At 39.3% G+C, this 27,680-nt stretch overlaps 1 protein-coding gene across 1 annotated transcript in view; it reads left to right on the forward strand.

Moving 5' to 3' along the window:
* Positions 1-27,680, forward strand: part of CCDC6 (coiled-coil domain containing 6) — a 116,844-nt gene that overhangs the window by 62,001 nt on the left and 27,163 nt on the right. Inside the window, exon 3 of the mRNA XM_079138157.1 lies at positions 7,251-7,379. Coding sequence (XP_078994283.1) covers positions 7,251-7,379 — 129 coding nt within the window. The remainder of the gene's footprint in view (positions 1-7,250; positions 7,380-27,680) is intronic.

A 27,680-nucleotide genomic window follows, 5' to 3' on the forward strand; every position in this document is an offset into this window, starting at 1 on the left:
TTAGAGAAAAGGAAGCTGTCCATGTGGGTTTCTCAGGGAAGTGTATTATAGCCAGAAGGAATAAGAAAGTGCTTAAGGTGAGCTTGTATCTGCCATATAGGAAGAGCAGCAAAGAAGCTAATGTGGTTGGGGTGGGGTCATGGGGAGAGAGGAATATGAGATGTGGGAGGGAAATGAGTTGAGAATTGGGTACCTGGCATACAGGACATACACCTTGGGAGCCACTGTCGGAACTTCGGCTTTCTTTTGTCATGGAAGCCACCTCACGGTGGTGAACAGTGAAATAATCTTATTTGAGTCTTACCATGATTGCTTTGGTTACTGTGTCATGAGAACATTATGGAATGGGTGCCAAAGTGGAAACAAGGAGACCCATTGGAATGTATTCTGTATTACAAGACTGAGACATAGAGAGGATTGTTCCCGGATGGTAGCAGTGAAAATCGTGATCTTGGGAATCGGAGCGTGTTTGGAAGGATGAGCCCACAGGCTTTAATGGGTAGATTAAGGTGGGGGTTGGAAAAGTCAAGGGGATCAAGAAAGAGGCTTGGGCATCAGTGATGGGAAGAGTAAGGAGTTACCACCTTTTAAGTTTGAGAAAGACAGCAAGTAGAGTAGATTATAGTGGTGAGGTCAGAAGTTCAGTTGAGAAATCTAGACTTCCAATGGAGAAAACAGATAAGCAGTTGGACAACAGATAAATGTTGTCTCTAGAACTTATTTATTGCCACAGGGATTAACGCTGTCATGGAGGGAAGCGGGTGTGTCTAAAGAAGAGGACCAAAGACCTATCATAGGTAATCTCGTTAGAAGAATTCAAGGACAAGCCACAGAGTGGGAGATATTTGCAACATACATAACCAGCACAGAACTACAAATCAGTAAGACAAGCAGACTACACAGTGGGAAAAATGACCAAAGACTTAAATAGACTCTTCCCACAAGTGGATGGCCATATGGCCAGTAAACAAAATTCACAACCTTATTAGTAATCAGGAAAATGAATTGAAACACAATAATATGCTAATAAATTCACATGCTCTGCCCTTGGAGAAGGGAAATTGTTGAAACCACTCTCAATTAAGTCAGGAATACTCAATTCTTTACAACCCAGCAATTCTGTTCCTGTGTGTCTGTTGTGTGCATAGTGCACCAGATGTGCAGAAGATGTTCTTTGTTACCATTGATCATCGTAACCAAAAACTAGAAATGACCCAAGGCCTGTCGTCAGTGTAGAGGATAAGTTATGGTATACTCATTCTGTTAGATAGTATAAGGCAATGAAAATATAAAGTTCAACAGATCACAAGTTCATTTAGCAGAAGTTAGAACAAAACCAAACAAAAGTAATGTTCAGAAATATATACACAAGGAGTAAAAATTTTTTACAAAAAACTGTAGGGAAGTGAATGACAAAAATCAGGATATTGGTACCATTTTGGAGGTGCTGTGGGGGATCTGGCACTGTTGTATGTCTTGATTTGGTTAACAGTCACTTAAGAGGACTATGTAGTACTTCTTGCTATACTGTATTCAGCAGTCTCTTTAACAAGTTAAACCTGGTATAATTTAACTTGTACATCATAATAATCACGTTTGTTATCCTGTTGTTGGTACTTACCTAGTTGTTTTGCTCATCCTGAGACTTAATCTAGGCAGACAGTTCACTTATTATTTATCCAGGTAGTATTTGCATACATATGGCATTTTCCAGATGCTCTGGGGTAGAATCAAGTAAGTACTGGTGACTGTCCTTTATAGAGCTTGTGGTCCTATAAGAGTGATTGCAAATGCGCCCAGGTGTTTGAGACAGCAGCACACACCAGGGTTAAAGGCCAAAGTTTCAAAGCCATAGACCTCAATTTGAACTCTGGATTTACCCACTATATGCAAGATTTCGGGTAGGTCACTTCACCTCTCCAAAGTGTGGTTTTGTTCTGTGTAAAATGCAAATAATAATAGTATCTCTGTAGTGTTATGGTGATTAAGCACATGCATGTATATGAAGTGCTGGAGATGTGATAAGTACCAGAAGAGTTAGCTGCTTTAGAAGGGAATGATCAAAAAGACCTGAGAAGGACTAGTAAATAGACATTAAAATGCACACGAACAGTAGTATGCTAGTTGTGGCTGAAGGAGGGACATGTACATTATGCTGAGGGCATGTGGGAAGATGCTGCGGAAATTTTCTGAGCCATCCCCCAATTTTGGTAATTTAGTGGGAGGGAGACAGGCCCCATAGGCAGATGAACAGCACAAGCAGGAGCGTGGGGTGGAACAAGTGTTGCAGTTTCTGTAAGAGTGGACCTGTGTGACTAGCAGGGTTGTCAGACTTCCAGATCCCTGGACCATCCCTGGATCCTGCATGATAAGTTTTATTATATTCTTTTAAGAAAAAGTCTTTGTAAAAAGACCTGGGCTTTGCATTTAAATGCAGTTGTAACCACTCCCTTGCTTAGCCCCATCCATTTCTTATTGACTTGATGCCTAAACTCCAAAAGCATTTATGTTTGCCAGCCTTGGACTGTCACTTGGACTGAGTGTGACAATAGGGTTTGTGGAAAGTCTCAAATGACTTTTGGACTTAATCTGTAGTGGGAGCCACTGAAAGACTTGGAGCAGGGCATTGAAGTGCTGAGACTTGGCTGCTGGGATGACCTACAGTGGATCCGGGGAGATCCATTAGGAGGTTCTGGTACAGCCTCATGAAGAGGAATAAAAAGCTTGAACTAGACTGGGTTATAAGCAGAGAAAGAGGAGGGTGTGTTCCACAGCTGTTATGGAGGCCGACAGTGTGATCTGATAACTGAGGAGATGTGAGGTGTTGAGCCAGAGTGACAGCACCAGTAGCAGCAGGGAGGAGGTGGGAATGAAAGTGGGCTCAGGAGACACTTAGTGGTGATTCATCAAATTTGTGGTGGGAGTCAGAGTTTCTGCTCAGGCTGCTTGCTAGAACAGATGAAAAGTTAGTTCTTGAGAGATGCTTGATGTACTGAAAGGTATTTTTGACACTATAACTTAAAATTTTTGACAATCCAGTGACAGTGCAGTTATCATCTCATGGTAGCTTTTGCTTGGTCTCGTGCAGGTGGCTGTAGTGCTTAGTATTTGTCAGTAAACCAAGAATGTTGATTGTGGGACAGAAGGAACTACATAGAGAGGTAGGGGCATTTGGATTTCTACTGAAGTTGCTTTGAGAAACTCGGTCCTGAGGGTGGCAGCCAGGGGCTTGCCTTGCTTAGTAAGGGCAGGATTGATGAGAAGCCCGACCCACAGACTTATGCTTTGCCCAACCTAAGACTTGGCTGACTTCACTGCATGTTGGATGGGAAGACCAGCTCAACAACCAACCTGTGTGCACCTGTGGTGACTGGGAAGTGCTTCTCCCAGGTGAATGAGTTCAGTATTTCTACCTGCTTGAGAGAATTTTGCTGAAAATAAAGTTATTTGGTATACAGTTCTTGAATCTCTTATGTAGAGGCCTGGTTCATTGAAGTGTTTCCAGAAAATCTGAGATCAAATTAATGCCACACTTGAATTTTTTAAGGGTCTGGATGTTTGCTTTGGGACCATCTATCATCAGTGGATAAAATAAGAAAATGCTCAAGTTTTAGTTCTTAGAATTTTAAAAGTGTCCTGATTTATAGTTGTATTTTTACTTGTGACTTCCTCAGTTACATTAATATTTTTTCATACTGAATCCCAAGGAACAATCTTTCCTATAGCACTGTTTCCACTGAAAATGTTAACCTGCCAGGAGAATATCTATGTTATACCATGATTCCAGTTCCACAGGGGTTTTATTTTTTGTTAATGTTAACAATATATTGCACTTCCAGGGATCATAAAGTGATTCCATAATCTTTGATATTGACTATATAAAAAGTATGTTCAAAAAATATTCTGATTTTGGAAAATCTTTTAATCTGCCTGAGCATTTAGCTTTAGAAATATATGTCAGATAAATGAGTTTTATTTCAAATATAATCAACAGAGTTTGCTTGATTATTTCTTACTTGAATTGCTTTTGTTCTGGTTCAGAAAATCTGACCCTATTGGAAGATTTAAAATTGCTCATATAGTGGTAGGTTAAGACCTGAGATTAGAAATTTAAAACCATCCCTTTAATTTTTTGCTCATGTTGAAGATGAGCAATGGAGAGAAAATGGGAGTCTCTTTCTGATAGCTAGTCTTGGGTTGCCTTGCACCAGGCTTCCCTGGAGGGTTTTGTGTTTGTGATGTCATGAGGTATAACTTTAAAATAGGCCTGTGGACTCAGAGTGTTGGATGAAGCCCTCTTGGGGCTACATGGGGCGGGTTGGTTATCCCTTTTCTGAAATGTTTGGGACCAGCAATGTTTTGAATTTAATATTTTTTCTGATTTTGGAGTATTTGCATATACCTAATGAGTTATCTTAGAGATGGGACCCAAGTCTAAACATGAAATTCCTTGCAGTTTTCACATATGCCTGACACCCACATAACCTGAAGAACCATGTACCTGTGTTTTTACTATGACACAGCACATGAAGGTCAGGTGTGAAACTTTCCATTTGTGGCATTGTCAGCACTCAGCTTCAGAGTTTGGAACATTTGGGATCATCACATTAAGGATGCTCAGTGTGTATCTGTTTAAAACAGAAATTTCTCAGTTTTTCTCAGGCAAATTAAAACACTATGGATATTCCTCAGAGGCCCTGCTCCCACGTCTGCCCTTTCCCCCCTTTTCATCTTATCTTTCATAATTTTGGGGGTTCGGAAGTATTTCCATATTTCTTTGTTTTTCCTTTTATTGATTTCATTGTTGCGAGGAAGAACTGTATTTTCTTTTCCTTGCTTTCTCTGTTCAAAAAAACTATGCCCTTCTTCTAAATTGGTTGTCACCTGAGAGATGGGGGACCAAAGCAGACAGCATAGATGCTCCTTTCATCTCTCCTTTGGGGAAGATGAAAACTGAATCTTAAGCAAACAGTTAGGTCTCAGGGTGGCTTGATAGTCTCCAAATGGGTTAGTGTAACCTGGGGACCTTTCTTGAGTCCTGGTAATGACAGCTTTGCCATCCAGTTGGCCTTAGGGGATAGCTCTTGAGAGGATGAATCTTCTAAAACGGAAAGCTTTTATGGCCTATGTTACTAGTTCAGTCTTCAGCCTTAAAGGACATACCTAACCAGATTTGATAGGGTTTGACCATCTGTCTAAATGAATATTTTCCTGCAGGCCAATGAGAGTCTTAACTGTCCTCAGATTAACATTCTGTGACAAGGACTGCTTGGTGGGCAAAAGATTTTTCCGTGTTAGATTACATCCTTGATTGTAATTTACCTGAGGCGGAAGAATGATTCTTTAAAAAGGAGAAAAGGAGGCACTTCTTGCAAATGAAATGGCAGCAACTGAAAACATCAGAGGGAAGAAACACAGCTACTATATTTAAAAACACCTTTATGCAAATAGTTTTAAGATTCAAGTTCATCATTTCTTTAGAACTATCATTTATGGTTGGTGTTCATTAACTCTTTTAGGGCATGGATAATATCTTAACTATAGATTTTTATCTCCCCCTGCCTAGTATTTGCCAAACAAGACACACAGCAAATGTTTAATGAATAAAAGTCTTTGATGAAGATGTACATTTTGCCTTTTCCCCCCTAATAATCCTTATTTATTCCCCTAGGGTCTTTGTATCTCATATGTGGGACTCCTCTTTTCTTGGTTCATTCTTCTTAGGTCTTTTAAAGACTGCTTAGTCTTGCAGAACCTGAGTTTTAGAGAGCTAGGTAAAAATAGACTTGTTGTTACAAGCACCTCCTCACATCTGTGTTCCCTTCCACCAGAGGGTCCCTGCAAAAAGGTGACCTTTTTTTTTTTTTTTTTTTTTCCTTTTTGAGTTGTATATCAAAAACAGTTGGCAAGAAAACAGCATCTGTTTAGTCAAAATTTCCAGTGTTGGAAGACTACATAAATTTTAAGACTTCTTCATATCCCCCTTCTTTTTTTTTTTTTTTTTTTAATTAAACTGAGTATGTGTTTTCAGAGCAGTGGAAACTGTCAAAAGTGGAGGTGGTTAGATGTGGCCATTTTGAGATTGATCAGGCTCAACTGAGCTTTCTGTTGTCCCTCATAGCCTGTGGAGGGTATAGAGAGAGACGGCTTCCCCTGGGCAAGCAAGCACCAGGCACTGATGTGTGGCAGTCTCTAATGAAAGCTTCTCTTGAATTTGCCCAGTGATATGGTGGGTGAACACTGGCTTAGGATTCAGAGCTGGGTGTGTTCCCCAGGCTGTACTGCCTTGGTCCAGTGACCTACTTTGTCACATATAAAATGGAGATGGTCGTGCCTATCTGCATTTAAAGAACTGTTGTCCAGTGTCTGCATCTGCCCAAAGATATAGATTTGAAGATAAAATTAAGGTTCGTGTACACCTTTTTTTTTTTTTTTTTTTTTTAATTTAATCTCACTTTGGTACTGAAACATAGGGCCAACCCCAGCTATGGATCAACAAAACCTCACAGTCAAGAGTGTTAGAAATAATGTGTGGTTATTAATGAGAACCCCAGGTTGTCCTCTCTTTTATTTCCTTTTGGTTTTGAAGGTTGGAATAATTTTTATAAATTTTTCCTTCTAATCACAGTATAGCTTTATCTTTTAATTGCATAAATAAGAGGGTTTTCCCTCTGTGGTTTTTAAGAATGTTGTGGGAAGTGCGATGTATGATTTCATTAGGCAAAGAAAATTAATGGTGCTGATTTTTGCCAGAGTATGCTTACTTATACGTTGGGAAATAGTATAAAAACTCTGAATAATTTATGAAGTATATTTTGTGATTCTGACGTCTCTTTTCTCTCTATAGATGCAATGCAAATCTGAGTAAACTGCATTTCATTTAATAAAAACTGATATTGAGAAATTTCTATTTTTGAAATTTCTTGATTTATTTTTTTTTAAATGGACATGGTATAAAACTTGGTATGAAATGTGCCAAAAAGGAATGTGCTTAAAAGTCTCCTTCCCTCATTCCCTGGCCTCCTGATTCCTCATGTTTTTTAAAATGGGAACCTGTGCCCTGTGATTTGTGGTTATGAGACAGGAGTTAGGAGTGGATACCTTCCAGGTATACCCTGCTGTGTGAGCAGACACGGGTGACCTCACTGGTGATGAGGCCTCTTGGTGTAATCAGCTTTTGGAGCTAATGTTTACTTGGCTTTTGAGTTTCTTGATTCCTGTGTCTTTTTTTTTTTTTTTTTGCTTTGTAGCTGCAACATGAGAAAGCTGAACTGGAACAGCATCTGGAACAAGAGCAGGAATTTCAGGTCAACAAACTGATGAAGAAAATTAAAAAGTTGGAGAATGATACCATTTCTAAGCAGCTTACATTAGAACAGGTAAGCATCTGTAACTGTCCCTGGACACTGCTTTTTCATGATCAGCTGATTCTTTTCAGCTTTAAGATGTCCTGTGGAATATGAATGAAAGATATTGTTCAGCCTGTTCTTTCCACAGTGGAAGCTTCGTTTCTGAAGGAAGAAGCATTGGCAGGTTTGCATAGTTCCTGAACGTTCTCTTCTCTTCTCTTTCTCTCTCTCTCTCTTTCACTTAACCACAGTTAGTTCAGTTTCAGGAGATATGTGGTGATACTCTGATTTATAGCAGGAAATGTCAGGTTCCTCTTTGCAAAGCAAAAGGGGAAGAGTGATTATAACCACAGGATTGTTTCTGTGAAAGTCTGTAAGAACACATTACTGTGGACCTAAACATTTCTTTGAAGCGTTATTCAAAATAAACAACGAGCATTTATTTTTCTTACTTGAATTATTAGCAACCTTATATGAATGCTGTCTTCTCCCAGCTAAATTTGTTGATAACTGATATGTAAAGTCTTAGACTTGGTAACTCATCCTGCGCCAGTACCGAATAGCATGACCTTGAATTAATGACTTCATGAACTTCTGAGGTTTGTAAATGGAGCAGAATGGACTACAGTCAGGAATGTTGAACTAGAAAGTACAAATGGAAAGCAGGTGGAAAGCAATGGAGCACAATCATTTTATCTGATGCCCTTGGCAGATGTAGTCCCAACTAGTCCCTGCACTCCTGTCACACTGAGCTGTGGGCAGACATCATCACTCCAGTCAAGTTGGTTGTTGGACTGAAGTCCCTGATATCCAGACCGCCTTTTCCCAGTCTTGCGTCCTGAAATTACATTTTCCCCAGATATACGAGGCTGTCTGTTCTATATAGTTACCTTGAATTTTGCCTTATAAAATTCTGAGAATTGGTGAAGATGTCCCAGCTCTCCCTATTGTAGACCCTGATTGCTCTTGTGACAATTTGGCTAAGACTTTTACATAAAAAGTTGTTTGATTTGTCCCAAGTTCAGGATCTTGAATTTGTATCTGAGCTTGTGCAGACTGTGTCATCAGTCACTCTCGGGACTGCTCTAGTTTTGCATTCTCTCCAAGAGTGAAACCGTGATGGGAATGGGAGGTTTGGAGGCATATTGGGGTTTATTTTAAACTAATACCATCTTGATTTTTTTGTGTTTTTCTTGTATCTGCCTATATCAAAGGGGGAATGTTACTGGGTGCTTGAGAACTATGCAGGAAGTGTGTAAAAAATTTCTTCATCCCTTTCATATACACGGAGAAGAAGGGCCTGGACATAGTAGAACCATCTACTCAGGAGGCCAAGGCAGGAGAATCAGAAGCTTGAGGCTGACCTGAGCAACTCAGTGAGACCCTATCTCAGAATAAAAATAAAAAGTGGAGATATATTTTGCCTAGCATGCAGAAGACTCTGGATTTAATCCTTAGTAGCCCTACCACCACCAAAAAAGTGGAGATACTGAGTTTTCATGGGTTGGCTACTGTATAAGTATCCAGAGTAATATAGTAATCATTTACCATTTAGCTTTCAAATTTAGATGAATCATGAATTTAGAAGATTTTCCCTACCTAGACAATAGGTCCTGTTTTGTCTAAAGCAAAACTTTCAAGATTAAGTCCCTGATATACCAAGTACTTGTTAGTGTACATAGTAAATATCGTTATTCATAGCTAAACTGATGGCCAAGTGAAATTCTCACTTTTGGTATCGTGGAAACTTTGATCAGGATGATTGTGGTCAATATTCTGAACATCTTCTCTCCTGATTGTTCACAGGCTCCAAGGAAACTTGAGACTGGGGCTGTGACCCCTAGGTATTAGCTATGGCCACAAGATGGAGATAGTGAACTAGCTTCAGAGGGAAAAGGGAAGACTGAGCCCATGAAGGGAGGGAGTCACTGCTTCAGGGTCTTAGGACCCTTTGAAGACTTCAGTCACTGAACGTCTTTAAAATAAAGTCCAAGGCATACATTCTTTATACCAAATTGATGACTTAGTGAACTTTTAGGTTTATTCCAGAACTTGGCAATAAAAAGATTTCCACAGTGGAACACGTGCACTTAATAGAATTCAACCTCAGATTCAGCATGTCAGGCCCACATGTTAACTAATATGGAGAAATGTTAACATCATCATCAAATCTTGCCCCACCCTTTGTTTTAGGTGCATGCAGACTGGTTAAATGTTGGGAATTTGACTATTTGGTTTAACTACAAATAATTTCAGTCATATTTAGGGAAAATGTTTTCTATAATAGAAATGTCTTCTGCATTTCCTTGGTGATCTCTTGGCATTTTCCATGTTATATGATGTGGTATACGTTGTAGTCTACATTATGTGTATATTATCAGAAGAGCAAAGGTGTGCACTGCCCTGTGCGTTATGATTTGTATGTAGTCTGTGCCTGCTTTCTGACAGTAAACTTCTAACTACTTAGCTATTTATAAGCTCTTTGAAGGCAGTTACTTGGTGTGTCTCAGGCCTCCACACATGCTACCTGGTGGCCAAGTGAAATTCTCACATTTGGTATTGTGGAAACTTTGATCAGGATGATGGTGGTCGATGTTAGGTCAGAATTTAGGCGACTGTAGGGGGCAGAGCAGAGCAACTGAGACAAAGGCCAGCCCACCAAATGGTGACTGATCAAGTGGGCTGGAAAATTCCACTGACCCTTAACATCCACCTGTCACTCTGCAGGACCCCCTCCCATTCCGGCCTATAAAGACCCTGGGCATCCGGGGGTCACTGGCGATTTTCTCCGGTTCCTGTACCCCTGGGGGCTGGGAATTTCGTCTGAGAGCCAAATTCCAATAAAGCTTGCTTTGGCCACTTTCTGTCCGATTTTACTTGACCACTAACCATGCCCCGGAGCTTGCAGTCAATATTTTGAACAGTTTCTCTCCTGATTTTTCACAGACCCCAGGCTCTTTGAAGGAAGTTACTCTGTGTCTCATGTCTCCTCACATGTCCCAAGGCAGTTTAATTGTGGCTTTGGGCATGAGACTAGCGAGCAGTCATTGACTCAAAAGGAAGGATAGGGGAGTGGTCAAGGTCTGGGTGCTAACTCAAAAAGAATCAAATTTATCCAGGTGTAGTGCTCACCCTTGTAATCCTAGCTGTTCTAGAGGCTGAGGCAGGAAGATCAACAGTTTGAGACCAGCCGGGGCAAGTTGATGAGACCCTGTGTCAAAGTAAATTGTAAAAAGGGGTTTGGGATGTAGATCAGTGGTGGAGCACTTGAATTGAGTTCAATCTCCAGTACTGAAAAGAAAAACAAACCTGTTCCCTCTGCTTAATATTTTAATCAGTTCTCTTTTTTTGACAGTTCTATTGAGATATAATTCACATAGCATATCATGCATATTCATTTAAAATATATAACCCATTGGTTTTTAGTATATTCAGAGTTACGTAGCCATCACTATGATTAATTCTAGGACATTTCCACGACCTCAAAAGAAACCCTGTGCCCTCCAGCCTCATCACCCCTAGTCACCTTATCCTAACACTGCTTTACTTTTGTCTATACATTTGCCTATTCTGGACATTTCATTTAAATAGGATCATATAATATGTGGTCTTCTGTGGCTGACTTCTTCACTGAGCATAATGTTTTTATCCACGTTGCAGCATGTTCCCATGTTTCTTCTTTTGTGGCCTGGTGACCTCCCCCTAATGGATATACCACTTCTTTGATGGGCATTGGGTTTGTTTCTATCCCCCCCTTTTTAAAAAATTTATATGTATCTTTACTATAGTAAATACTAAGTATGGTACAGTATTATGATAACAGTGAAACAAAAGATATCCCACATGACAGTATTTTTGCATGTGTCATTAAAATTGTATTTTCCAAAAATGTTTATTAATTGGAGGAATACTTATGTGGCAATGTTAAATAAAAATATAACACGTTTATTAGATCACGAACTATATATTGATATTCATACCTTATACTTAGTAACTGTTTTAGTCAACTTTTTTGCTATTGTGACTAAAAGAGCTGACAAGAACAATTTTGGAGGGGAGAAGTGTTTTTGGTACCCACAGTTTCAGAGGTCTTAGTCCATAGACAACTGGCTCTGTTGTTCTGTGCCAGGGGTGAGAAAGAACTTCGTGGTGGAAGCGGATAGAGGAAAGCAGCTCAGAACATGGCACCAGGAAGCACAGTTCCACTCTCCAGGGACAAAATAAAAACCCCAAAGGCACACCCCCAATGACCCACCTCCTCCAGCCACACCCTACCTACCTATAGTTACCAGCCAATTAATCCCTATCAGGGTTTTAATGCATTAATTAGTTTAAGGCACTCATAAGCCAATCATTTTATCTTTAAATTTTCTTACATTGTCTCACACGTGAGCTTTTGGGGGACACCTAATATCTAAACCATAACAATAGCTACGAGTTTAGGTAAATTACTAAACCTCTCTTTAGATCTCTTATCAATACAGTGGGGATATAATAGAAACATTCATCCTTTTTTATTTTAATTAAATGAGTAGAGCTGTTTTAAATATATAGATTTTTAAAGCTGATAGTAAATAGTAGTTGTCTTTAGGAAGTAGTAAGACCACCCACATTTATACTTTTCTGTAATTTGAAGATCTTTCACAATTAGCATAAGCATATAATTCTTTGTTTAAAAATAATTATTAAACACATGTACAGCATTTGAACTTACACCTACTGTTACTCTAATCAGGACTAATTTCTACTGATACTTAATTCATGTACAGAATGCCTACCACTAGTCCATTTATGAGGGAGAAGGACTTTACAAACTCTACCCAACTGAAACTTTCCTGAGAGATTCCTTTGGATAGGGAGGGAGGCTTGAAACCAAGACTATGTTCACGTTTAGACATTATAGTTACGTAATATGATTTGATTTTTTTTTTTTTTTGCACACACACAAAAAAATTTTTTTAAAATTTGTTCTTTTTAGATATACATGACAGTAGAGTGTATTTTGACATATATACATACATGGAGTATAACTTATCCTAATTAGGGTCCTATTCTGTGGTTGTACATGATGTGGAGTTTCACTGGTTGTGTATTCATATATGAACGTAGGAAAGTTATCTCTGATTCATTCTAGCATCTTTCCTCATCCCATCCCCTCTCCCTTTCCTTCATTCCCCTTTGTCTAATGCAGTGCATTTCCACCTTTTGACTATTATGAATGATGTTACTGTGAACATCATTTTGTTTTGTGTGGACATGTTCTTTTTTCTTGGACATAAACCTAGGAGTAAATTGTTGGGTCATGCGGTAACTGTTTAACATTGTTAAAAAAAAAAATAATAATTCTAAAATAATTCACAATTTGCATGTAGTGAGTTGAACCTGAGAAGGGATCCTGGAAGATCTGTGAGAGGTTTATATTGATCATGTGTATTAGTTTTGAAGGCATAGCTTGGTTTGTGATGGCCTCTGTTCTCTGTAGAGCAGAACTTAAATGGCCCTGGAGACTCGGTCTTGGACTCCTTCCTCAATAGACCCCAGTTAACTCACATACCTGAGGCCCTCCTTGAAAGTCTGTCTCACTGAAAGGCCTTCACATGAACGTTTTAATTAGATAGTGTGGATTCTTCTCTTAGACCCAGAACCTGGGATCCTTTCATTCTTCAAATAGGGAATGTTAACAGGTAGATCATTAAGGTGTCTGGGCTACAAATGATTCTATCATGTGTTGCAGTATGTAAACTCACAGAATTTTAAAGTTGGAAGGCCATGTTGTAGGGAAGACAACCTTTGTCTTTAGACCCCAGTGGATACATGAGACAGCGGTATATCATGAGGAAATCCAGAGGCAGAGGCATTAGCTCTGCTACCTGAAGTTGAAACAACAGCCTCTTATTGCTGTTTCCTCTCTCTCCAGAACTTACTGCAGAGAAGGTTTGATGCAACTTGCTTCTCCATGGTAGACTTGTAAGTCTTCCAACCTGTTGAGTTCCCCCCGACCCCCGAGAAACGGAAATCCAGAGAGGGGTCATGAGCTTATTTAAGTCACACAGTTAGTGAGTGGCAGACATGGGCCCCTGGTTCTTAGCTTAGTGCTCTGATCCTAAGCCTAGGAAAGTCCTGGCCTTTCATGGGAATAGTCAACATTTTTCTTTTACACCTTGGGGAACTGTTTCTTTTCTGTTCAAACGGGCTGCCCTAGTTTCTAATCACTTACTTTAGTTACCTTTTGGGGATTTTTTTTTTTTTTTTGTTCTAAATGCTGAATGCCAAAAGACAGTTTATAAATAGATGTACAAAAGCATGTAGAGAAGAATATAAAACTGTGAGGTCTTTGAAGCATATAGGGTTAGCTTAAAAACTGGATTAGTCTCATGAACATGTCTTTAGTGCTGTTCAGGGCTTTTTAAACAAACACTACTGGCTATCCCTTTTGAACCCTTACTGGAAGATTTTTATTCAAACATGTGATTCATGTGTATCTCTTATTTGGTGTTCACATTTTCTTAGGTGATGTTAAAAACATTTAGAACTTGGAATTTTCTTTGAGTGTCAAGAAATCTGGATCCAATCTGGAGACTATCATGCTAAGTGAAATAAGCCAAGCCCCCAAAAAACCAAAGGTTGATTTTTTTTTTTTTCTTTGATATGTGGAAGCTGACCCATAATAAGGGAGGTGTGGTATAGACAAGGGGGAATTAAAGGAAGTGGGGAGCAATGGGGAAAGGAAAGACGGTGGAATGAACCTGCCATAACTTTCCTACATACATATATGAATATACCACAGTGAATCCCAGCATGTACATCTGTAAGAAATTAATTAAAAAAAAAACACAAATAGACAAACTATGGGTAAATGCCAGAAAGATCAGTAGAAGGAAGGAGTAGGGACTTGGGTGGGGGAGGGGAAGGAAAGGTACTGGGGCTGAATTAGAATAAGATATATTCCAGGGGCTGGGGTTGTAGCTCAGTGGTAGAGTGCTTGCCTAGCATGTGTGGGACACTGGGTTTGGTTGTCAGCACCGCATGTAAGTAAGTAAAATAAAGGTCCATTGACAACTAAAAAAATATTTTTAAAAAGATATAGTCCATGCATTTATAATTATGGCAAAATGAGTTCTGTCATGTATAATTAAAAAGAACAAATTTTTAAAAAAGAAAAAATTAAAAATAATCTGGATTCAAATAATGCTTTTTGCCAACCAGAGGAGACTTTTCCCTTACTTGTTAGTGTTTTTTGTTTGTTCATTTCCAGCGCTGAGGATTGAACCCAGGACCTTACACATGCTCAGCAAATGTTCTGCCATTGAGCTGACAGCCCCACATTAGCTTATTAAGTGACATTTAGGTTAGCAGATTATGAGCACTTTGCTCAGAAAATTATCTAATGTGAATGCTAAACCATAGCATTTGATATTTTGATAACCTATGGTTTGTCCCATACGATAAAATGTAGTTTGTCCCTGTTGCTCAAAAGGTTTATGTGCTGTACATCCCTTAATGTGGCAACGTTGGGAGGTGGTGGAACCTTTAGAAGTGGGATCTAGTGTGAAGTAATTAGGTTTTGGGGGGCACTGCCCTCAGAAGAGATTAATGCTGGTTTCATGAAGTGCTTCAGTTCTCAAGAAATTGAGTTGTTATAAAAGAAGGAGTCAGGCCCTCAAGTCTCTACGACCCCCGCCTTTCGCTCTGATGCCATGTTATTTAATTCAGCTAAGGGGCCTCCCATCAGAGCTGAACCTGGCCTTGGACTTTCAGCCTCCATAAAACTGAACTAAATAAACTTTTTTCCCTGTTACTGCTCAGCTTTAGGGTTTTTTGTTTGTTTGTTTGTTTGTTTTTCCTTGTAACAGAAAATGGATGAATATAGAAAAGAACATGTCATAAAATATGTGAACTGGACACTTAACCATTATTCAGTAATACAATGAAAAAATAGTGGAATACATTTGTAGACCATGTAATTCAATGAATACTTACATGATAAACATGTATCAGATGCCTTTCCTTTTTCCTTTCTGTAACTGAGTCAGTGTGACTCTCAGTTTTTCATGGGATTTAGAGTTATATTATCCTAAGTTGTCTCCCCTCTCCCAAAGCACTAACATCCACATGTAAAGGTTGACTTTTTAGGAGTGGTATGGTAATTTCATTTCATTAATGTCCATTTATAATGACTAGATCTTTAAGGAAACTTCCTGGGCTCAAGTCTCCCTTCTATCTGTAATCAGCTTTGTGACCCCAGGCATGCAATTTGACCTTTTTATGAAGCTGGCATGATGTCTGATCCCTAAGTTTGGGGAGAGGATTAATCTTCCACCCTCCTCTCTCACATCCGTGTATACTGAAGTCCTTTCATTCCCTTTGAGGGAGCACTATTCAAATGCAGACAGCACAGCAAGAAATAAATTCACATGGTAACCTTGTGCACTGATGATTATGTAACAGGGTATACATAAGATATACAGTTTCATAAGGTGATACCGTGCTTTGCATTGATTTTTCTCTTCAATCCTATTTCTCTTCTTTTTTTTTAATGTAAAAGACTAAACCAATTTCACAGTCTAGTAATGGGTTTGTAAAACATGTTCTGCTGTACCAAATGCTTTGCTACCTCTAGATCTTCACAGACCTGTTTCCTCTGCCTAGAGCTCTTGCTCCCATCCTCATTCAAGCTTCCCAACACCTCATCCTGGCAGCTGGGTGTCTATGCTGTACTGTATTTCTGTATGATTCAGTCCTTTTGTAATGCTCACATGCTGCTCAATTGTTTCTTCCCCTTCGTTACCTATAAGGTAAAGGAGGGCAGGAACACTGTTACCTGTCCATCATATTCCTAGTGACTCATCTAGTAAGTTCTCCAAAAACGTTTAACTCTCATCATTAATAATGAAAGTTATAATCTGTTTCCTATGGTGCTTTTGTCCTACCCATTTCCTAGGAAGATGCACCTGCATATATATATTTTAGTCTCAAACTGCCTGCCTTCCTCACCTGGTTACCCATGTCTTCAGTTTATGAATTTATTGATGCTCATTTATCATTTGTGACCCAGTTCCTTCGGCTTTCTTTTTTGGCCATTGTCCAGTTGATGTGATCAGATGACACACATCCTGCATTCATTAATACACTTTTATTAAGTGCCAACTATTGTGTTCCTAAGAAAGATCCCGGCCTCAAGGAGCCTGGTCCAGGGTTGGGCACACTAGTGGTCTGGGGCCAGTGATGAAGAAGCACTGGGCAAAGTACTGTGGTGGGCAGAGTAGCTCCCTACCCAGTGCAGAAGATTGGAAACTGCACTGATACTGATGAAGAAAAAGGTACACGCCGGCTCGGGAGGTCCAGGTCCAGCCTTGCTGAAAGGAACCAGAGATGTGTGAGGAGATGGAACTAGGAGAGGAGATAGGCAGAAAACACGGTTGTAGGTACTGCCTAAAAATGCAGAATTTGTGAATATATGAATCTAAATCTTTCCTCTGCATTATGGAGCATGGAGAAAGCGGGGGTGTGGCAGTGGCTTTATGATGATTTTGAGGGCATCAGCTTGTTTTTAGGGTGAGTCTGCAGAAGGCAGGCATGTAGCTGTCCCAGGGCCCATCCAGGCCATGGTGCCAACGGTTCCCAGTGCTGTTACGCTAGACAGCATCGGGTGACTTAGAGGGGCCAACAAGACCCCAGGTTCCAGGGAGAAGGCAGAGTGACACTCACTCTTCCGAGGACCTTTGCCATCTGTAACTGCAGAATCACAGGGGCTGGGGTTTAGATTAATGAATGGATGTGATCATTGGGACAAGATTTAAATTTTGTTTCTTTTTTTAATTTTTAAAATTTGTTCCAATTAGTTGTACATGACAGTAGAATGCATTTATACATTTTGATAGATCATACATAAATGGAGTGTAATTTCTCATTTTTCTGATTATACTTATTGTAGAATTCCATCGGTCATGCAGTCATATATATAAGGAAATAATGTCTGTTTCACTCTATCTTTCCTACCACCATACTCCTTCCCTTCCTTTCACTCCCCTCTACCTAATATAAAGTAACTCTATTCTTTCCTATCCCTGCCTTATTGTGAATTAGCATCTACTATCCGAGAAAACATTCGGCCTTTGATTTTTTGGGGTTTGTTTTATTTCACTTAGAATGATATTCTCTAACTCCATCCATTTACCAGCAAATGCCATAATTTCATTCTTCTTTAAAGCTAAGTAATATTCCATTGTGTGTGTGTGTGTGTGTGTGTGTGTGTGTGTGTGTGTGTGTGTATGTGTATACACACAAACCACATTTTCTTTATCCATTCATCTGTCAAAGGGCACCTAGGTTGGTTCCATAATTTAGCTATTGTTGAGTTGAGCTGCTTTAAACATTGATGTGGCTACATCACTGTAGTATGTTGATTTTAAGTCCTCTGGGTATAAACTTAGGAGTGGGATAACTGGGTCAAATGGTGGTTCCATTCCAAGTTTTCTGAGGAATCTCTATACTGCTTTCCATAATGGTTGCACCATTTTGCATTCCCTTTTAAAAATAATTTTTATGTTGTATTAATATCCACAAAATGAAAAAAAGATAATCAACATATATCTTGGGAGTCCAAGAGTCTCAGTATTCAACAGCCATGGAAACTATTGCCTTTTTTCTTTTTTTGTCTCTGCTGTGTCTGACCTTTTTTGAGGATCATCAGAGGTGACTCTAGTTCTTAAAATCAAAGTAGTTCCACCAAATCCAAGACCCTGAATTTATCCAAATTGTAGAGCCATGCTTTTATGCCCTTCCACCAAAATACCTCCCATTCAACTTTCATTGGTGATTTGACTCTTTGAAATTCTAAAAATATTCATATTGCTTTATCATCAGGGCACTAGAAATTTCAGATATCACACATTTTCCCAATTTTGGCATATTTTTCACTTTCTTCCTTCGTTTCAACTTCCAGATATTCACCTGCCTCTCTTATGTACCAACCATATTCCTCAGTAAGACACTCATGTATTTTATTTAACAGATTTGAATGAGATTTCTTGGATGCATCCTTCTTTTTGGCCTCACCCACAGTGATGCTAAGCAGATGCTCTCCTACTTGCTGCCCCACAATGATGTGGTGCTCAGTCCCAGGCCTTGGACTTCCCGGAAGCCATAGTTCTCCATGATCTTATGTGCTACTGTGCCACTCATGTTAGCAAAGGAGGAGTTGCTAGGCCTGATTGGAGATCTTAGTCTGTCCTGTTCCTCACATGCTGGGGTAGGAATAGAAGCTTTGGAATACTGTGATCAAGGACTTGAGTCCTCTTTCTAAGGAAAATTCTCAAATAACTCTTGGTCTTCCTCTACAAGAGAAGTGGGTGAGGTGATGTCATCCCCTCCCACACTCCCTTTCCTCCTTCCTCCTTCCTCCTAATCTTTATCCTCATGGGAATCTGGATCTGGTTGCCTTGAGAACTCACTGGCTTCCTCTGTCTTTACGCTTCTTTTCCCTTTCTTCTGTTTCCTCTGTCTTTCTAGTCCTGCTGCTGCTTTCGATCTTCTCTTTGGCACTTCATTCCTTTCTCATAATAATTAGGAAACACAGGATTGTATTCATTAGCTAAGGGGAATCAGAACTTCCTCTGCAGAAAACAGGCTGAGAACAGTGTCCTTCCGGCTAGCTGCTATGTGTGATGGTGCATCCACAGTTTGCTGGTGTCTGAGGAGTCACTTTGCTTTAGATCTGTGACTGGGAAAGGGCTAAATTTTGTTTTGTCCTTTACCTCTTTACTTGAGTGAGCTGCCTTCTCTTTATCTGAAGCTAGACTGTGGAAGTTGGAAGTTTTGGGACCAGCCTTCTGTTTTCGAGTCTTTGGTCTCTACTCTCCACATGGTCATCTTTTCAGCCTAATGGCAATCTGGGTGACTGACTCTGTCCATGGGCCATGGCAGTGGCAGGTGGAGCCCAGCCACACTCTGCAGAAACCTGAAGATAGTAGGAACCCACAGCTTTGCTCATTTTTTTCTTTTAATGAAGCAGGGGAATATTCAGTGTAAGTTCTCTCAGATAAGAAAATATTAGATTCCAGCTCTTAGAATGGTGGCTCTTCAGGTATTAAAAATGGCTAATGACAGTGTTAAGGTTATCAGATAACTTTCTTTCCTCTTGCCTAGGAGGTAACTGATTCAAAATTCTAACCAGACTGACATCACTGCTCATTGCCATGCAGGTCTCATGCTACTGATTGTAGTAGATGTGGAAATTAGTGAGTTTCACAGATAATTGTGCCCTTGTGACTTACGCAGCAGTGACTTGAGTGTCTTGTGGCTCACATTTAGATTTTCATCCTTGCCTGATTTTTTTTTTTCCTTGGGGTAACAAATTTCTTGCAGATTCTGGAAGTGGGAGGAATTTGTTGTAGTAAAGCTTTGAAAGCATTAGAAATAATTCTGCTCCCTGAGGATTCATATGCATTACAGAGAGAAATTTAGTGACTACTATGCATACTTTGAAGTTTGATTTCAAATGCTAATCTCAGGTTATGGAAGTCTTAGGATCTTTCATGAAATTAAATATTTGTATAGTAAAAGCAATTTTTGCTCTTTCCAGAAAATTTTAAAAATGAGTACAAAAAGTACAAAATTACAAAAACATTACCTCGATGGCAGTTCTCCAGAACAACTCCAATTGGTTTTTTCTTCGCCTTTATATTCCCTTTCTCTTCTTTCTTATTCTTTCTCATTCCCCATCCCACTGGACGGATGAATGAATCCTATCGTTTTTTAATAGTAGTTATGTATAATTTGATGCCCTGCTTTCTATTTTTTGGAAACATCAGAACATATGCCTGCTCCTGCAGATAAGCACAGAGAACACAGGTGGACACTACCATAATAAACCTCGAAGTTGACAGGGTGAGAATTGGATTGTAGTAAATCCTGGAGGATGTTTCAGTGACTTCAGAAGCTTGGGTACAGGAGTCCCACCTACTCAGGAGAGCTGGGAAAGAAACCTCAGGTTGTAGTGGTAAAACACACAGGCTTTTTCTCCTTGGAAGTAGGCAAACTAGGTTTAATACTCCTGCCTGCCACCCCACAACTTGAGCAGGCTATGTTCAGTTGATGTGATTTGTCATCCTGGACCTGCTGAGATGTCAGGTCCACTGAGAGACTGAGCTCCTGGCCTGTGTGCTTTGTCAGGGGACACAGATAAGTCTACCCCCTCCCCCCACCGCCACCTCTGCGTGGCCAAATGCAGTTTTGTTCGAATCAGCTTTTTCATCACTGGGACAAAAAGACCTGACAAGGACAGTGTAGGGGAAGGAAAGTTTATTTTGGCTTATGGTTTCAGAGGTCTCACTTCATAGATGGCTGACTCCATACCTCTGGGCTGGAAGTGAGGCAGGACAACATGACAGAAGGATGTGGTGGAGGAGGGTGGCTCAGAGCATGGCACCAGAAAGAAGAGAGAGTGCTCTGTTCACCAGGGACAAAAAATAAACTGCAAAGGCACACCTCCAGTGACCTATTTTCTTCAGCTATACCTTACCACCCACAGTTACAACCCAGTATCCTTATCAGTGGATTAACCCACTGATCAGGCCAGACCTCATAATCTGATCGTTTCACCTCCAAATGTTCTTATATTGTCTCACATGTGAGCTTCTAAGGGACACCTCATATCTAAACCACTACAATTTCACTCTCCCTTAAGTACAAAAGCTCACTGTATTCCATCTCAGACTTTATTTTGAAGCATTGGGTAACACTTGCCGTGTTTGCAGAGATATGTTACATGACAGGAGGGAAAAATACTTAAAATTTCCTGTATGTAAAAGGAGAGCACCTCATCCAGCATCCAGTATCCGTTTTCTGGTCAGGCACTAGGGAGGGAGACCTTGTCTGTTAAATTGAAGGACATGACATGCTGCAGTAAGAGCAATAAAATCCAGATATACTACAGTGAGACTTTTTAATTTCTTGTTATTTTGAAATGCATAGACTATTTCCTTATGACCAGGATGAAATTTGGTTGATGGCTTAGAGAAGGCATTCTTCTTAGGAGAGTGGCTAAGTAAACTCAATATCTTCATACGAAGAAGTTTGACAATGGTAAGGACAGGAAAGAAATCATTTTTTAATCAAGGAAACCTCTATTTTGGATAAAGGTACATCAGGAGAAGTTTCCCTACGGTTATTTTCTTGAATCTTATTTTAGGTAATGGACTGATGGAATAGTGTGCCTGTGACAGTTGCACGTATGATTTCTTTTCCCAAAGACTTCTCCATCGGACACGATATAGTGCTCCCCCCCAATAAAAACAAAAAACAAAAAACGCACACACACCTAATACCTTGAAACATGTTTTCCATCAGTGTTTATTGTTTGCTTAAAGAAACTCCCCAAATTATGAACCTTATATGTAAATTTGTGCATGTCAAAGTGAGGAAATATGTCCAGAAACCATAACAATCTGAATAATTAAATGTGGGTCTATTTAAAAATTTGTTTCTAACCAGGCCCAGTGAGTGCGTGACCCTAATCCTAGCAACTTCATAAGCTGAGGGAAGAGGATTGCAAGCCTCAGCAACTTAGCAAGACCATGTCACCAAGTAAAAATCATTAAAAATATGGCTGAGTGGTAAAGTGCCCCTTGGTTAAATCTCTGATACCTAAATAAATATTCATCTGTCAGTATCATTGAACAGAAGCAAGATTTACTGAGATGGTCAGTTATAAATAGGGTCATTTTTACATACTAATAAAATATTTTTATATCATAAAGTTGTTAGTTTCAGAGAGCAAATCTTATAATTCAAAGAATAATACCCCTCTTTTAAAATTTTTGGGTACTGGGGATTCAACCAGGTGTGCTTTACTCCTGAGCTACATCTCTAAACCTTTTTATTTTTTTGTTTTGTGACAGGGTCTTGCTAAGTTGTTGGTCCTGACCTCGAACTTAGGATTCTTCTTCCTGTGCCTTTCAAGTCACTATGATTACAGGCCTGTGCCACTATTCCTGGCTCCAAATTTTTGAGAGAGAAAAAAAAGGTTGTACGGTGTAGTAATGACTAATTCTGATCTTCTGGAAAATTCTGTTTAGATAAATTTATTTTCAGTTGTAATTGTAACCTAGACTTGAAAGTGACCATCACTCTTCTTTTTCTTGTTCTTCACTAGCAGACTTCCATTGGCTTTTTCTGTCCTCAGTATTGCTTGAGCTGTGGGGCTGTCCTAGAACATGTTCTTGATTCTGAAGGCAGTTGCCATTTGATTAAGTACCTTGAGGGTTTCTGTGATCTGTGAACACCTGTAACACAAATCACCTGTTCTGTTTTTTTTAAAAAAGAATATTTTTCAGAAGGCTAGGGTCAGATGTCTTCTAGCCAAGGATGGGAGTTGCCAGAACTGAGAAAAATTCCACCAATTACCTCAGCAAAAGCCTACATAGACTGCACTTAAGTTTCTTTTTCTCTTGCTTTAATTTGTGAAGGGTTTGCTATGGAGCAAGGACCATTGTGCCTTGTTGTTAGCTATTTTTGTGTCTGTTGCACCTGATAATTTTATTTTTAAATATTTATTATATATTGCAAGTATTGTATATGTTATGTAGTAGTGAGGTCCATTTTTATATTCATAAATGCATATAACATAATTTGCTCCATTTCAATCCCTAGTACTTCCTCTTTCACTTCCAGCATGATATATTTTAATAGTCCCTTCAAAAGTCCTATTAGCTACTGCTTTCTAATGTATATGTACACCCTGTATTAACTGAGATGTATGGGAAAGTAACATGGAATGAGGCAAGACCCTTTGTCATGTCTGCTTTTGTAGCAGAAACAAAAAGGCTTATTTTTCTGATTCCAATTAATTTTCTGAATATTGAACTTTTTGATCTTCCCAGGTGATTCTGATGTACCTCCCATTCAGCATTTTGAATAATTGAACATGAATTATATTATATAATAAAGTGATAGGAGATTGGACTGAGCCGTTAATGGCCTTCAGAAATGACAAGCACAAGGTTTTGGGGAATTGTTAATTCCCATCTCCCACTTGTTTTCATTTGCCTCTTTATCATTAACAACAACAGCAACAACAAAAATCTGTCCAACTAAGGGTTCGGTCAATATAGGTCAATATAGGTTTGCTCATTTTTTATAAACATTAGTTATACTCCTTTTATCATTTAAAATGTTTTTTTTTAACTATATACTGTAAACAAACTGTATATCTGTTCTGTTTGTAAATGTCCTTTATTTCCTTTATTATGCCTACATTAGTAAATGTCTTGATTGTGATGGACTACTTTCCAGAATTGTGTGTTAGTATGTCAAAGTGAAGAAATGAGTCCAGAAACCTTATCAATCTGAAGAATTTAATGTGGGTCTACTTTAAAATTCATTTCTAACTGGGCCCAGTGAGTGTATGACTCTAATCTAGCAACTGTATAAGCTGAGGCAGAAGGATCCTAAGTTCAAGACCAGCCTTAGCAACTTAGCAAGACCATGTCTCCAAGTAAAAACTATTAAAAAGTATCGGGGAATGTGCCTTAGTGGTACAATGCCTCTTGGTTAAATCTCCAGTACCTAAATAAGTAAATAAATAAACCAGATGTCAGAAGTTTAAACTTTATTTTTCCTTGGTAATGATGACAAAATGATGGTTAGACAAATCCTTTCAAAGTACACTGGAAAATTGCACAGAAACCTCTCACATTATATAGCAGAACACAGTACTGAGGCTGGAGTTCTCATCAGGCTTTTCCCAAGTATCCTTTCCCCTATTCCTACCCCAGAATCAAAGTCCTCTTTAGGAAAAACCAGTGGCGAGGAAGAAGTGTGGTAGCCTTGGGAGCCATCCCTTGGCTGTCCCTACCTTCCTGCTTTCTCAGGGGTAGTCAGCACCTGCCTGCTGTGATGATGTAGGTAGGACAGGCTGTGAATTCAGTGGAGCCACATACACTAAGTTTATCCATTGAAGAACATAATAAGGATAATTAAGAACATAACAAGGATGCTTGGTCTGATGTTAACTAACCTGCAATGAAGTGGAGCTACTGAACAGGAGTAAAGAATTTGGCAGCCATTGAACTGACTTAATTACAAATCAGCCATTTAAATAACTATTCCACAAGTCATCTGTATCCATTGGTGTTGGGTCCTGCATTATAATCACAGCCAGGAGGGGAATCCATCAACCTGAGGCTTAGATATTTGACAGTGGATGAGCTGGTGCTTAATGTATGAATACCTAATTTAAAATTAAAAACCAAAACACTGGGAAGGAGCTGGGAGAGATTCCAAATGGATAACAATATTAAAAGCATTGCATCATTGAATCAGTGTTTACATCTCAGGGAAGAATTTCTGACTTCTTGTACTGTAAGATTGTACAGTGTCCAGGACAATATAAGCTCTGAAAGTCTTCCTTTCTGAATTGGCAGAATTGATGTGTATACTTTGGCTCTAATTCTATGTGATTTGGAATTAGGTGGGCAGAAGGTGGTGGTGAGGTGAGTCTGATAAGGAACTTAAAGGAAAGTTAATTAAATGGCTCAATATGATTTCCTTTCGTTTCTCTCCCTTTAATGCCAATGTTAAATCCTTAGCAATGCTGACAAGTTGAGATTCTTAAAGCTGAGGAAAAAAGAGCCCCTGACCTTTGTGAGGCTAAAGATAATACAGACTCCTACAGCAGTGACAGACTATGCACTGAAATTCTGGAGAATGGAAACTGCCAAGGTGGGGCCTTCTGGGTTGTCTGCCTCATGGAAATAAATGTAGAGCAAATTAAAATCAGCAAACCCACATTTCACATTATTACCTGTTTCTGAATACTCTTTCTTGGATCCCTCTAGCTGTCCTTATTTCTTTTCCATCATCTACCCACCAAATCTGCTACTCCCAAGTATTGTTGACTAAGGAGATGAACTTATCCAAAATACCTAACAGGAACAGTTTATAGCAGAAAAAGTTCTCATGGTTTCGGAGATCTCAGTTCATGCTCAGCTGACTCCATTGATCAGAGCCCAAGGTGAGGCAGAAATATCATGGTGGAAGGGCATGACTGAGGAAAACTACTCCGTTCATGGTGTCTGGGAAGCAGAGTATAGGGGAAGAGCCAACGGGGACAAGATGTAATCCTCACGGGCACACTCTCAGTTACCCACTACCTACAGTAACCAGTGGTTCTTTCAGATTATTAATCCATCAAATGGATCATTCACTGGTTAGGTTACAACTGTCATAATCCAGTCATTTACCTCTGAACACTCCTGACTTATCCAGTGTGAGTGTTTTTGGGGGGAACACTCATCCAAACCATAACAGCTTTCAGGTCACAGCATAATTTATTGCAAATCCTACTCTTCCCTGTGGGAACTTGAAGAGGACTATACTTGCTTACTGGGTGTGCCCAGCAATGTTGACTGCTGTTTTGACCAATATCGAGTCCTATGTTTATATTACTTTGCCTCAGTCATGCCATTTTCCAGGCTAATGGGTTCCTCATCTCTAATAAAAGGGTAGATTCAGGTGTTCTCTTTTGCTACTTCTGCTTACAGAATTAGTGACTAAACTAGCTCAGCAAGAAGACAGCTACCTTTTGAGATTGTGTAGAGAATAAGATGGGTAAGCCAGAAAGGGAGCTCAGAGTTCACCTAAGCCAACCTTCTCAATTCATAGGTGAGGATGCTCAAGGCAATAAGTGGGCTGCTCACAGGCTCATGACTAGTAAGTTTTATGTGCATAAAGACACCTTTTTCTAGAGTTTGCTTTTCATGGTTACTGATTAACATTTATATGAGTATTTGAAAAATAACTGGGCTTACATTTCTTCCAGATTTCATACTACAATATGATACCTTCTCGAATTTCCTCTTGTTTACAACCTTCCTTTTGTAATGCTTGCTTTTAGCTTTTAGTTTAACACAGGGCCATCAGAGGCTATATAAATTCCTTGAAATTGTGTTTCTTTAAAGAAATGGTTATGAATTAAACTAGGCCCAAAATGTGATCAGGTTAGGGATTGACAAAGGTCAGTGGGAGTTCTGTGAGGTGTCCAAGGGTTTCTCCTTTGTGGAGGTAGGACCTGTTCAACATGTTAGCTGGCTCCCACCTTGACAGTGCAATTTCTTTTTTTAAACTTAGCCTGACTTTGCCTCCTCTCTACTTCTTGCCCCAAACTATTTTCCAGATTACATTCCACCATGCAAACAATATTTTGAAGCTTGAATTTTGGTCTGCTGTGTGATCTGGTGTTCATTCTCTTGTTCAAGAAGCCTCCAGTGTTTGTTGATAGCCTGTAAGCTGCCAGATGTTCTAGACACCATGGGTACATCAATTAAGAGAGCAGGCAGGCATGGAGGCCTCATGGAGCTTACGTTCTAGAACACTGGGACAGAAGTTGAATAGCTAATCAGAGACATCAATTATCATTGCCAACAACTGTTGAGTGCCTTCTATGTGCTAATCAGTAATGTTTTGCAGGAGTTAAAGACTCAATAACTCTGAGCTAGAGATTTTTATCCTCTGTTTTACAAATGATAAAATTGTGTATTGTAATTTTCATAGTCTTCCAACTAGTAGTTGATGACTAGAAATTGGGCTCAAGGTTTGTGATCATGAACACCTCTATCTAGTGTTTCTGAGAGAGAAGTGTCATTATAGGAGTCCCTTGTAATGCACTGGCTGCTGCTCAAGTTATAGGAAATAAGTTATTTAAATGGCCAGTCATTTCTATAACTAAGTTCTTTTTCTTCTGGTGTCTTTCACATTTAAATACTTGTTTTGTTTATTCTCTTGGTCTGCACTAAAATGAATATCCAGGAGTGTAGAAAGTTCTGAAACCCTGGTTCATTGCTATATCCCTGTTTTCCAGTGTCTGGCATTATTCTCAGTCTTTATTGTATATTGCTCAATATTGATTAACAGATGAATTTTCCCATGTTTATGAAATGAAATACAGTTTGGGATTCCCTCCCCAAATACATACCCTCCCCCAAATCCTCAGAATAACCAGTCTAGTGAATTTAGTATTCTTTTTTATGCTTTTTTTCTTAGTATGTATTTATCTAAATCCATCAACCAGTAAGTATGTAGAACTGTTTCCAGTTAGTTATATAAATGGTAATTTAGCCTTCCTGATTTAACATTGAACTATACGTAGGACCTAGGAATAAATCCAGATAGGTCCTGTACCACTAGTAAACAGAATTCCCTACACCTGTCTAAGGAAGAATTTCTATGTTCCTTGGTTAATTGCATTTCTTGCTTCAGTATTTAATGTGCCAGATGGCAATTAAGCATCTGTATCAAAGAGTGAGCCTGTCTTGGTTTTCTCAAGAATGTTTT

Source organism: Sciurus vulgaris (genome assembly GCF_902686455.1).
Source record: "Sciurus vulgaris genome assembly, chromosome: 4".
NCBI classification, from domain to species: Eukaryota; Metazoa; Chordata; class Mammalia; order Rodentia; family Sciuridae; genus Sciurus; species Sciurus vulgaris.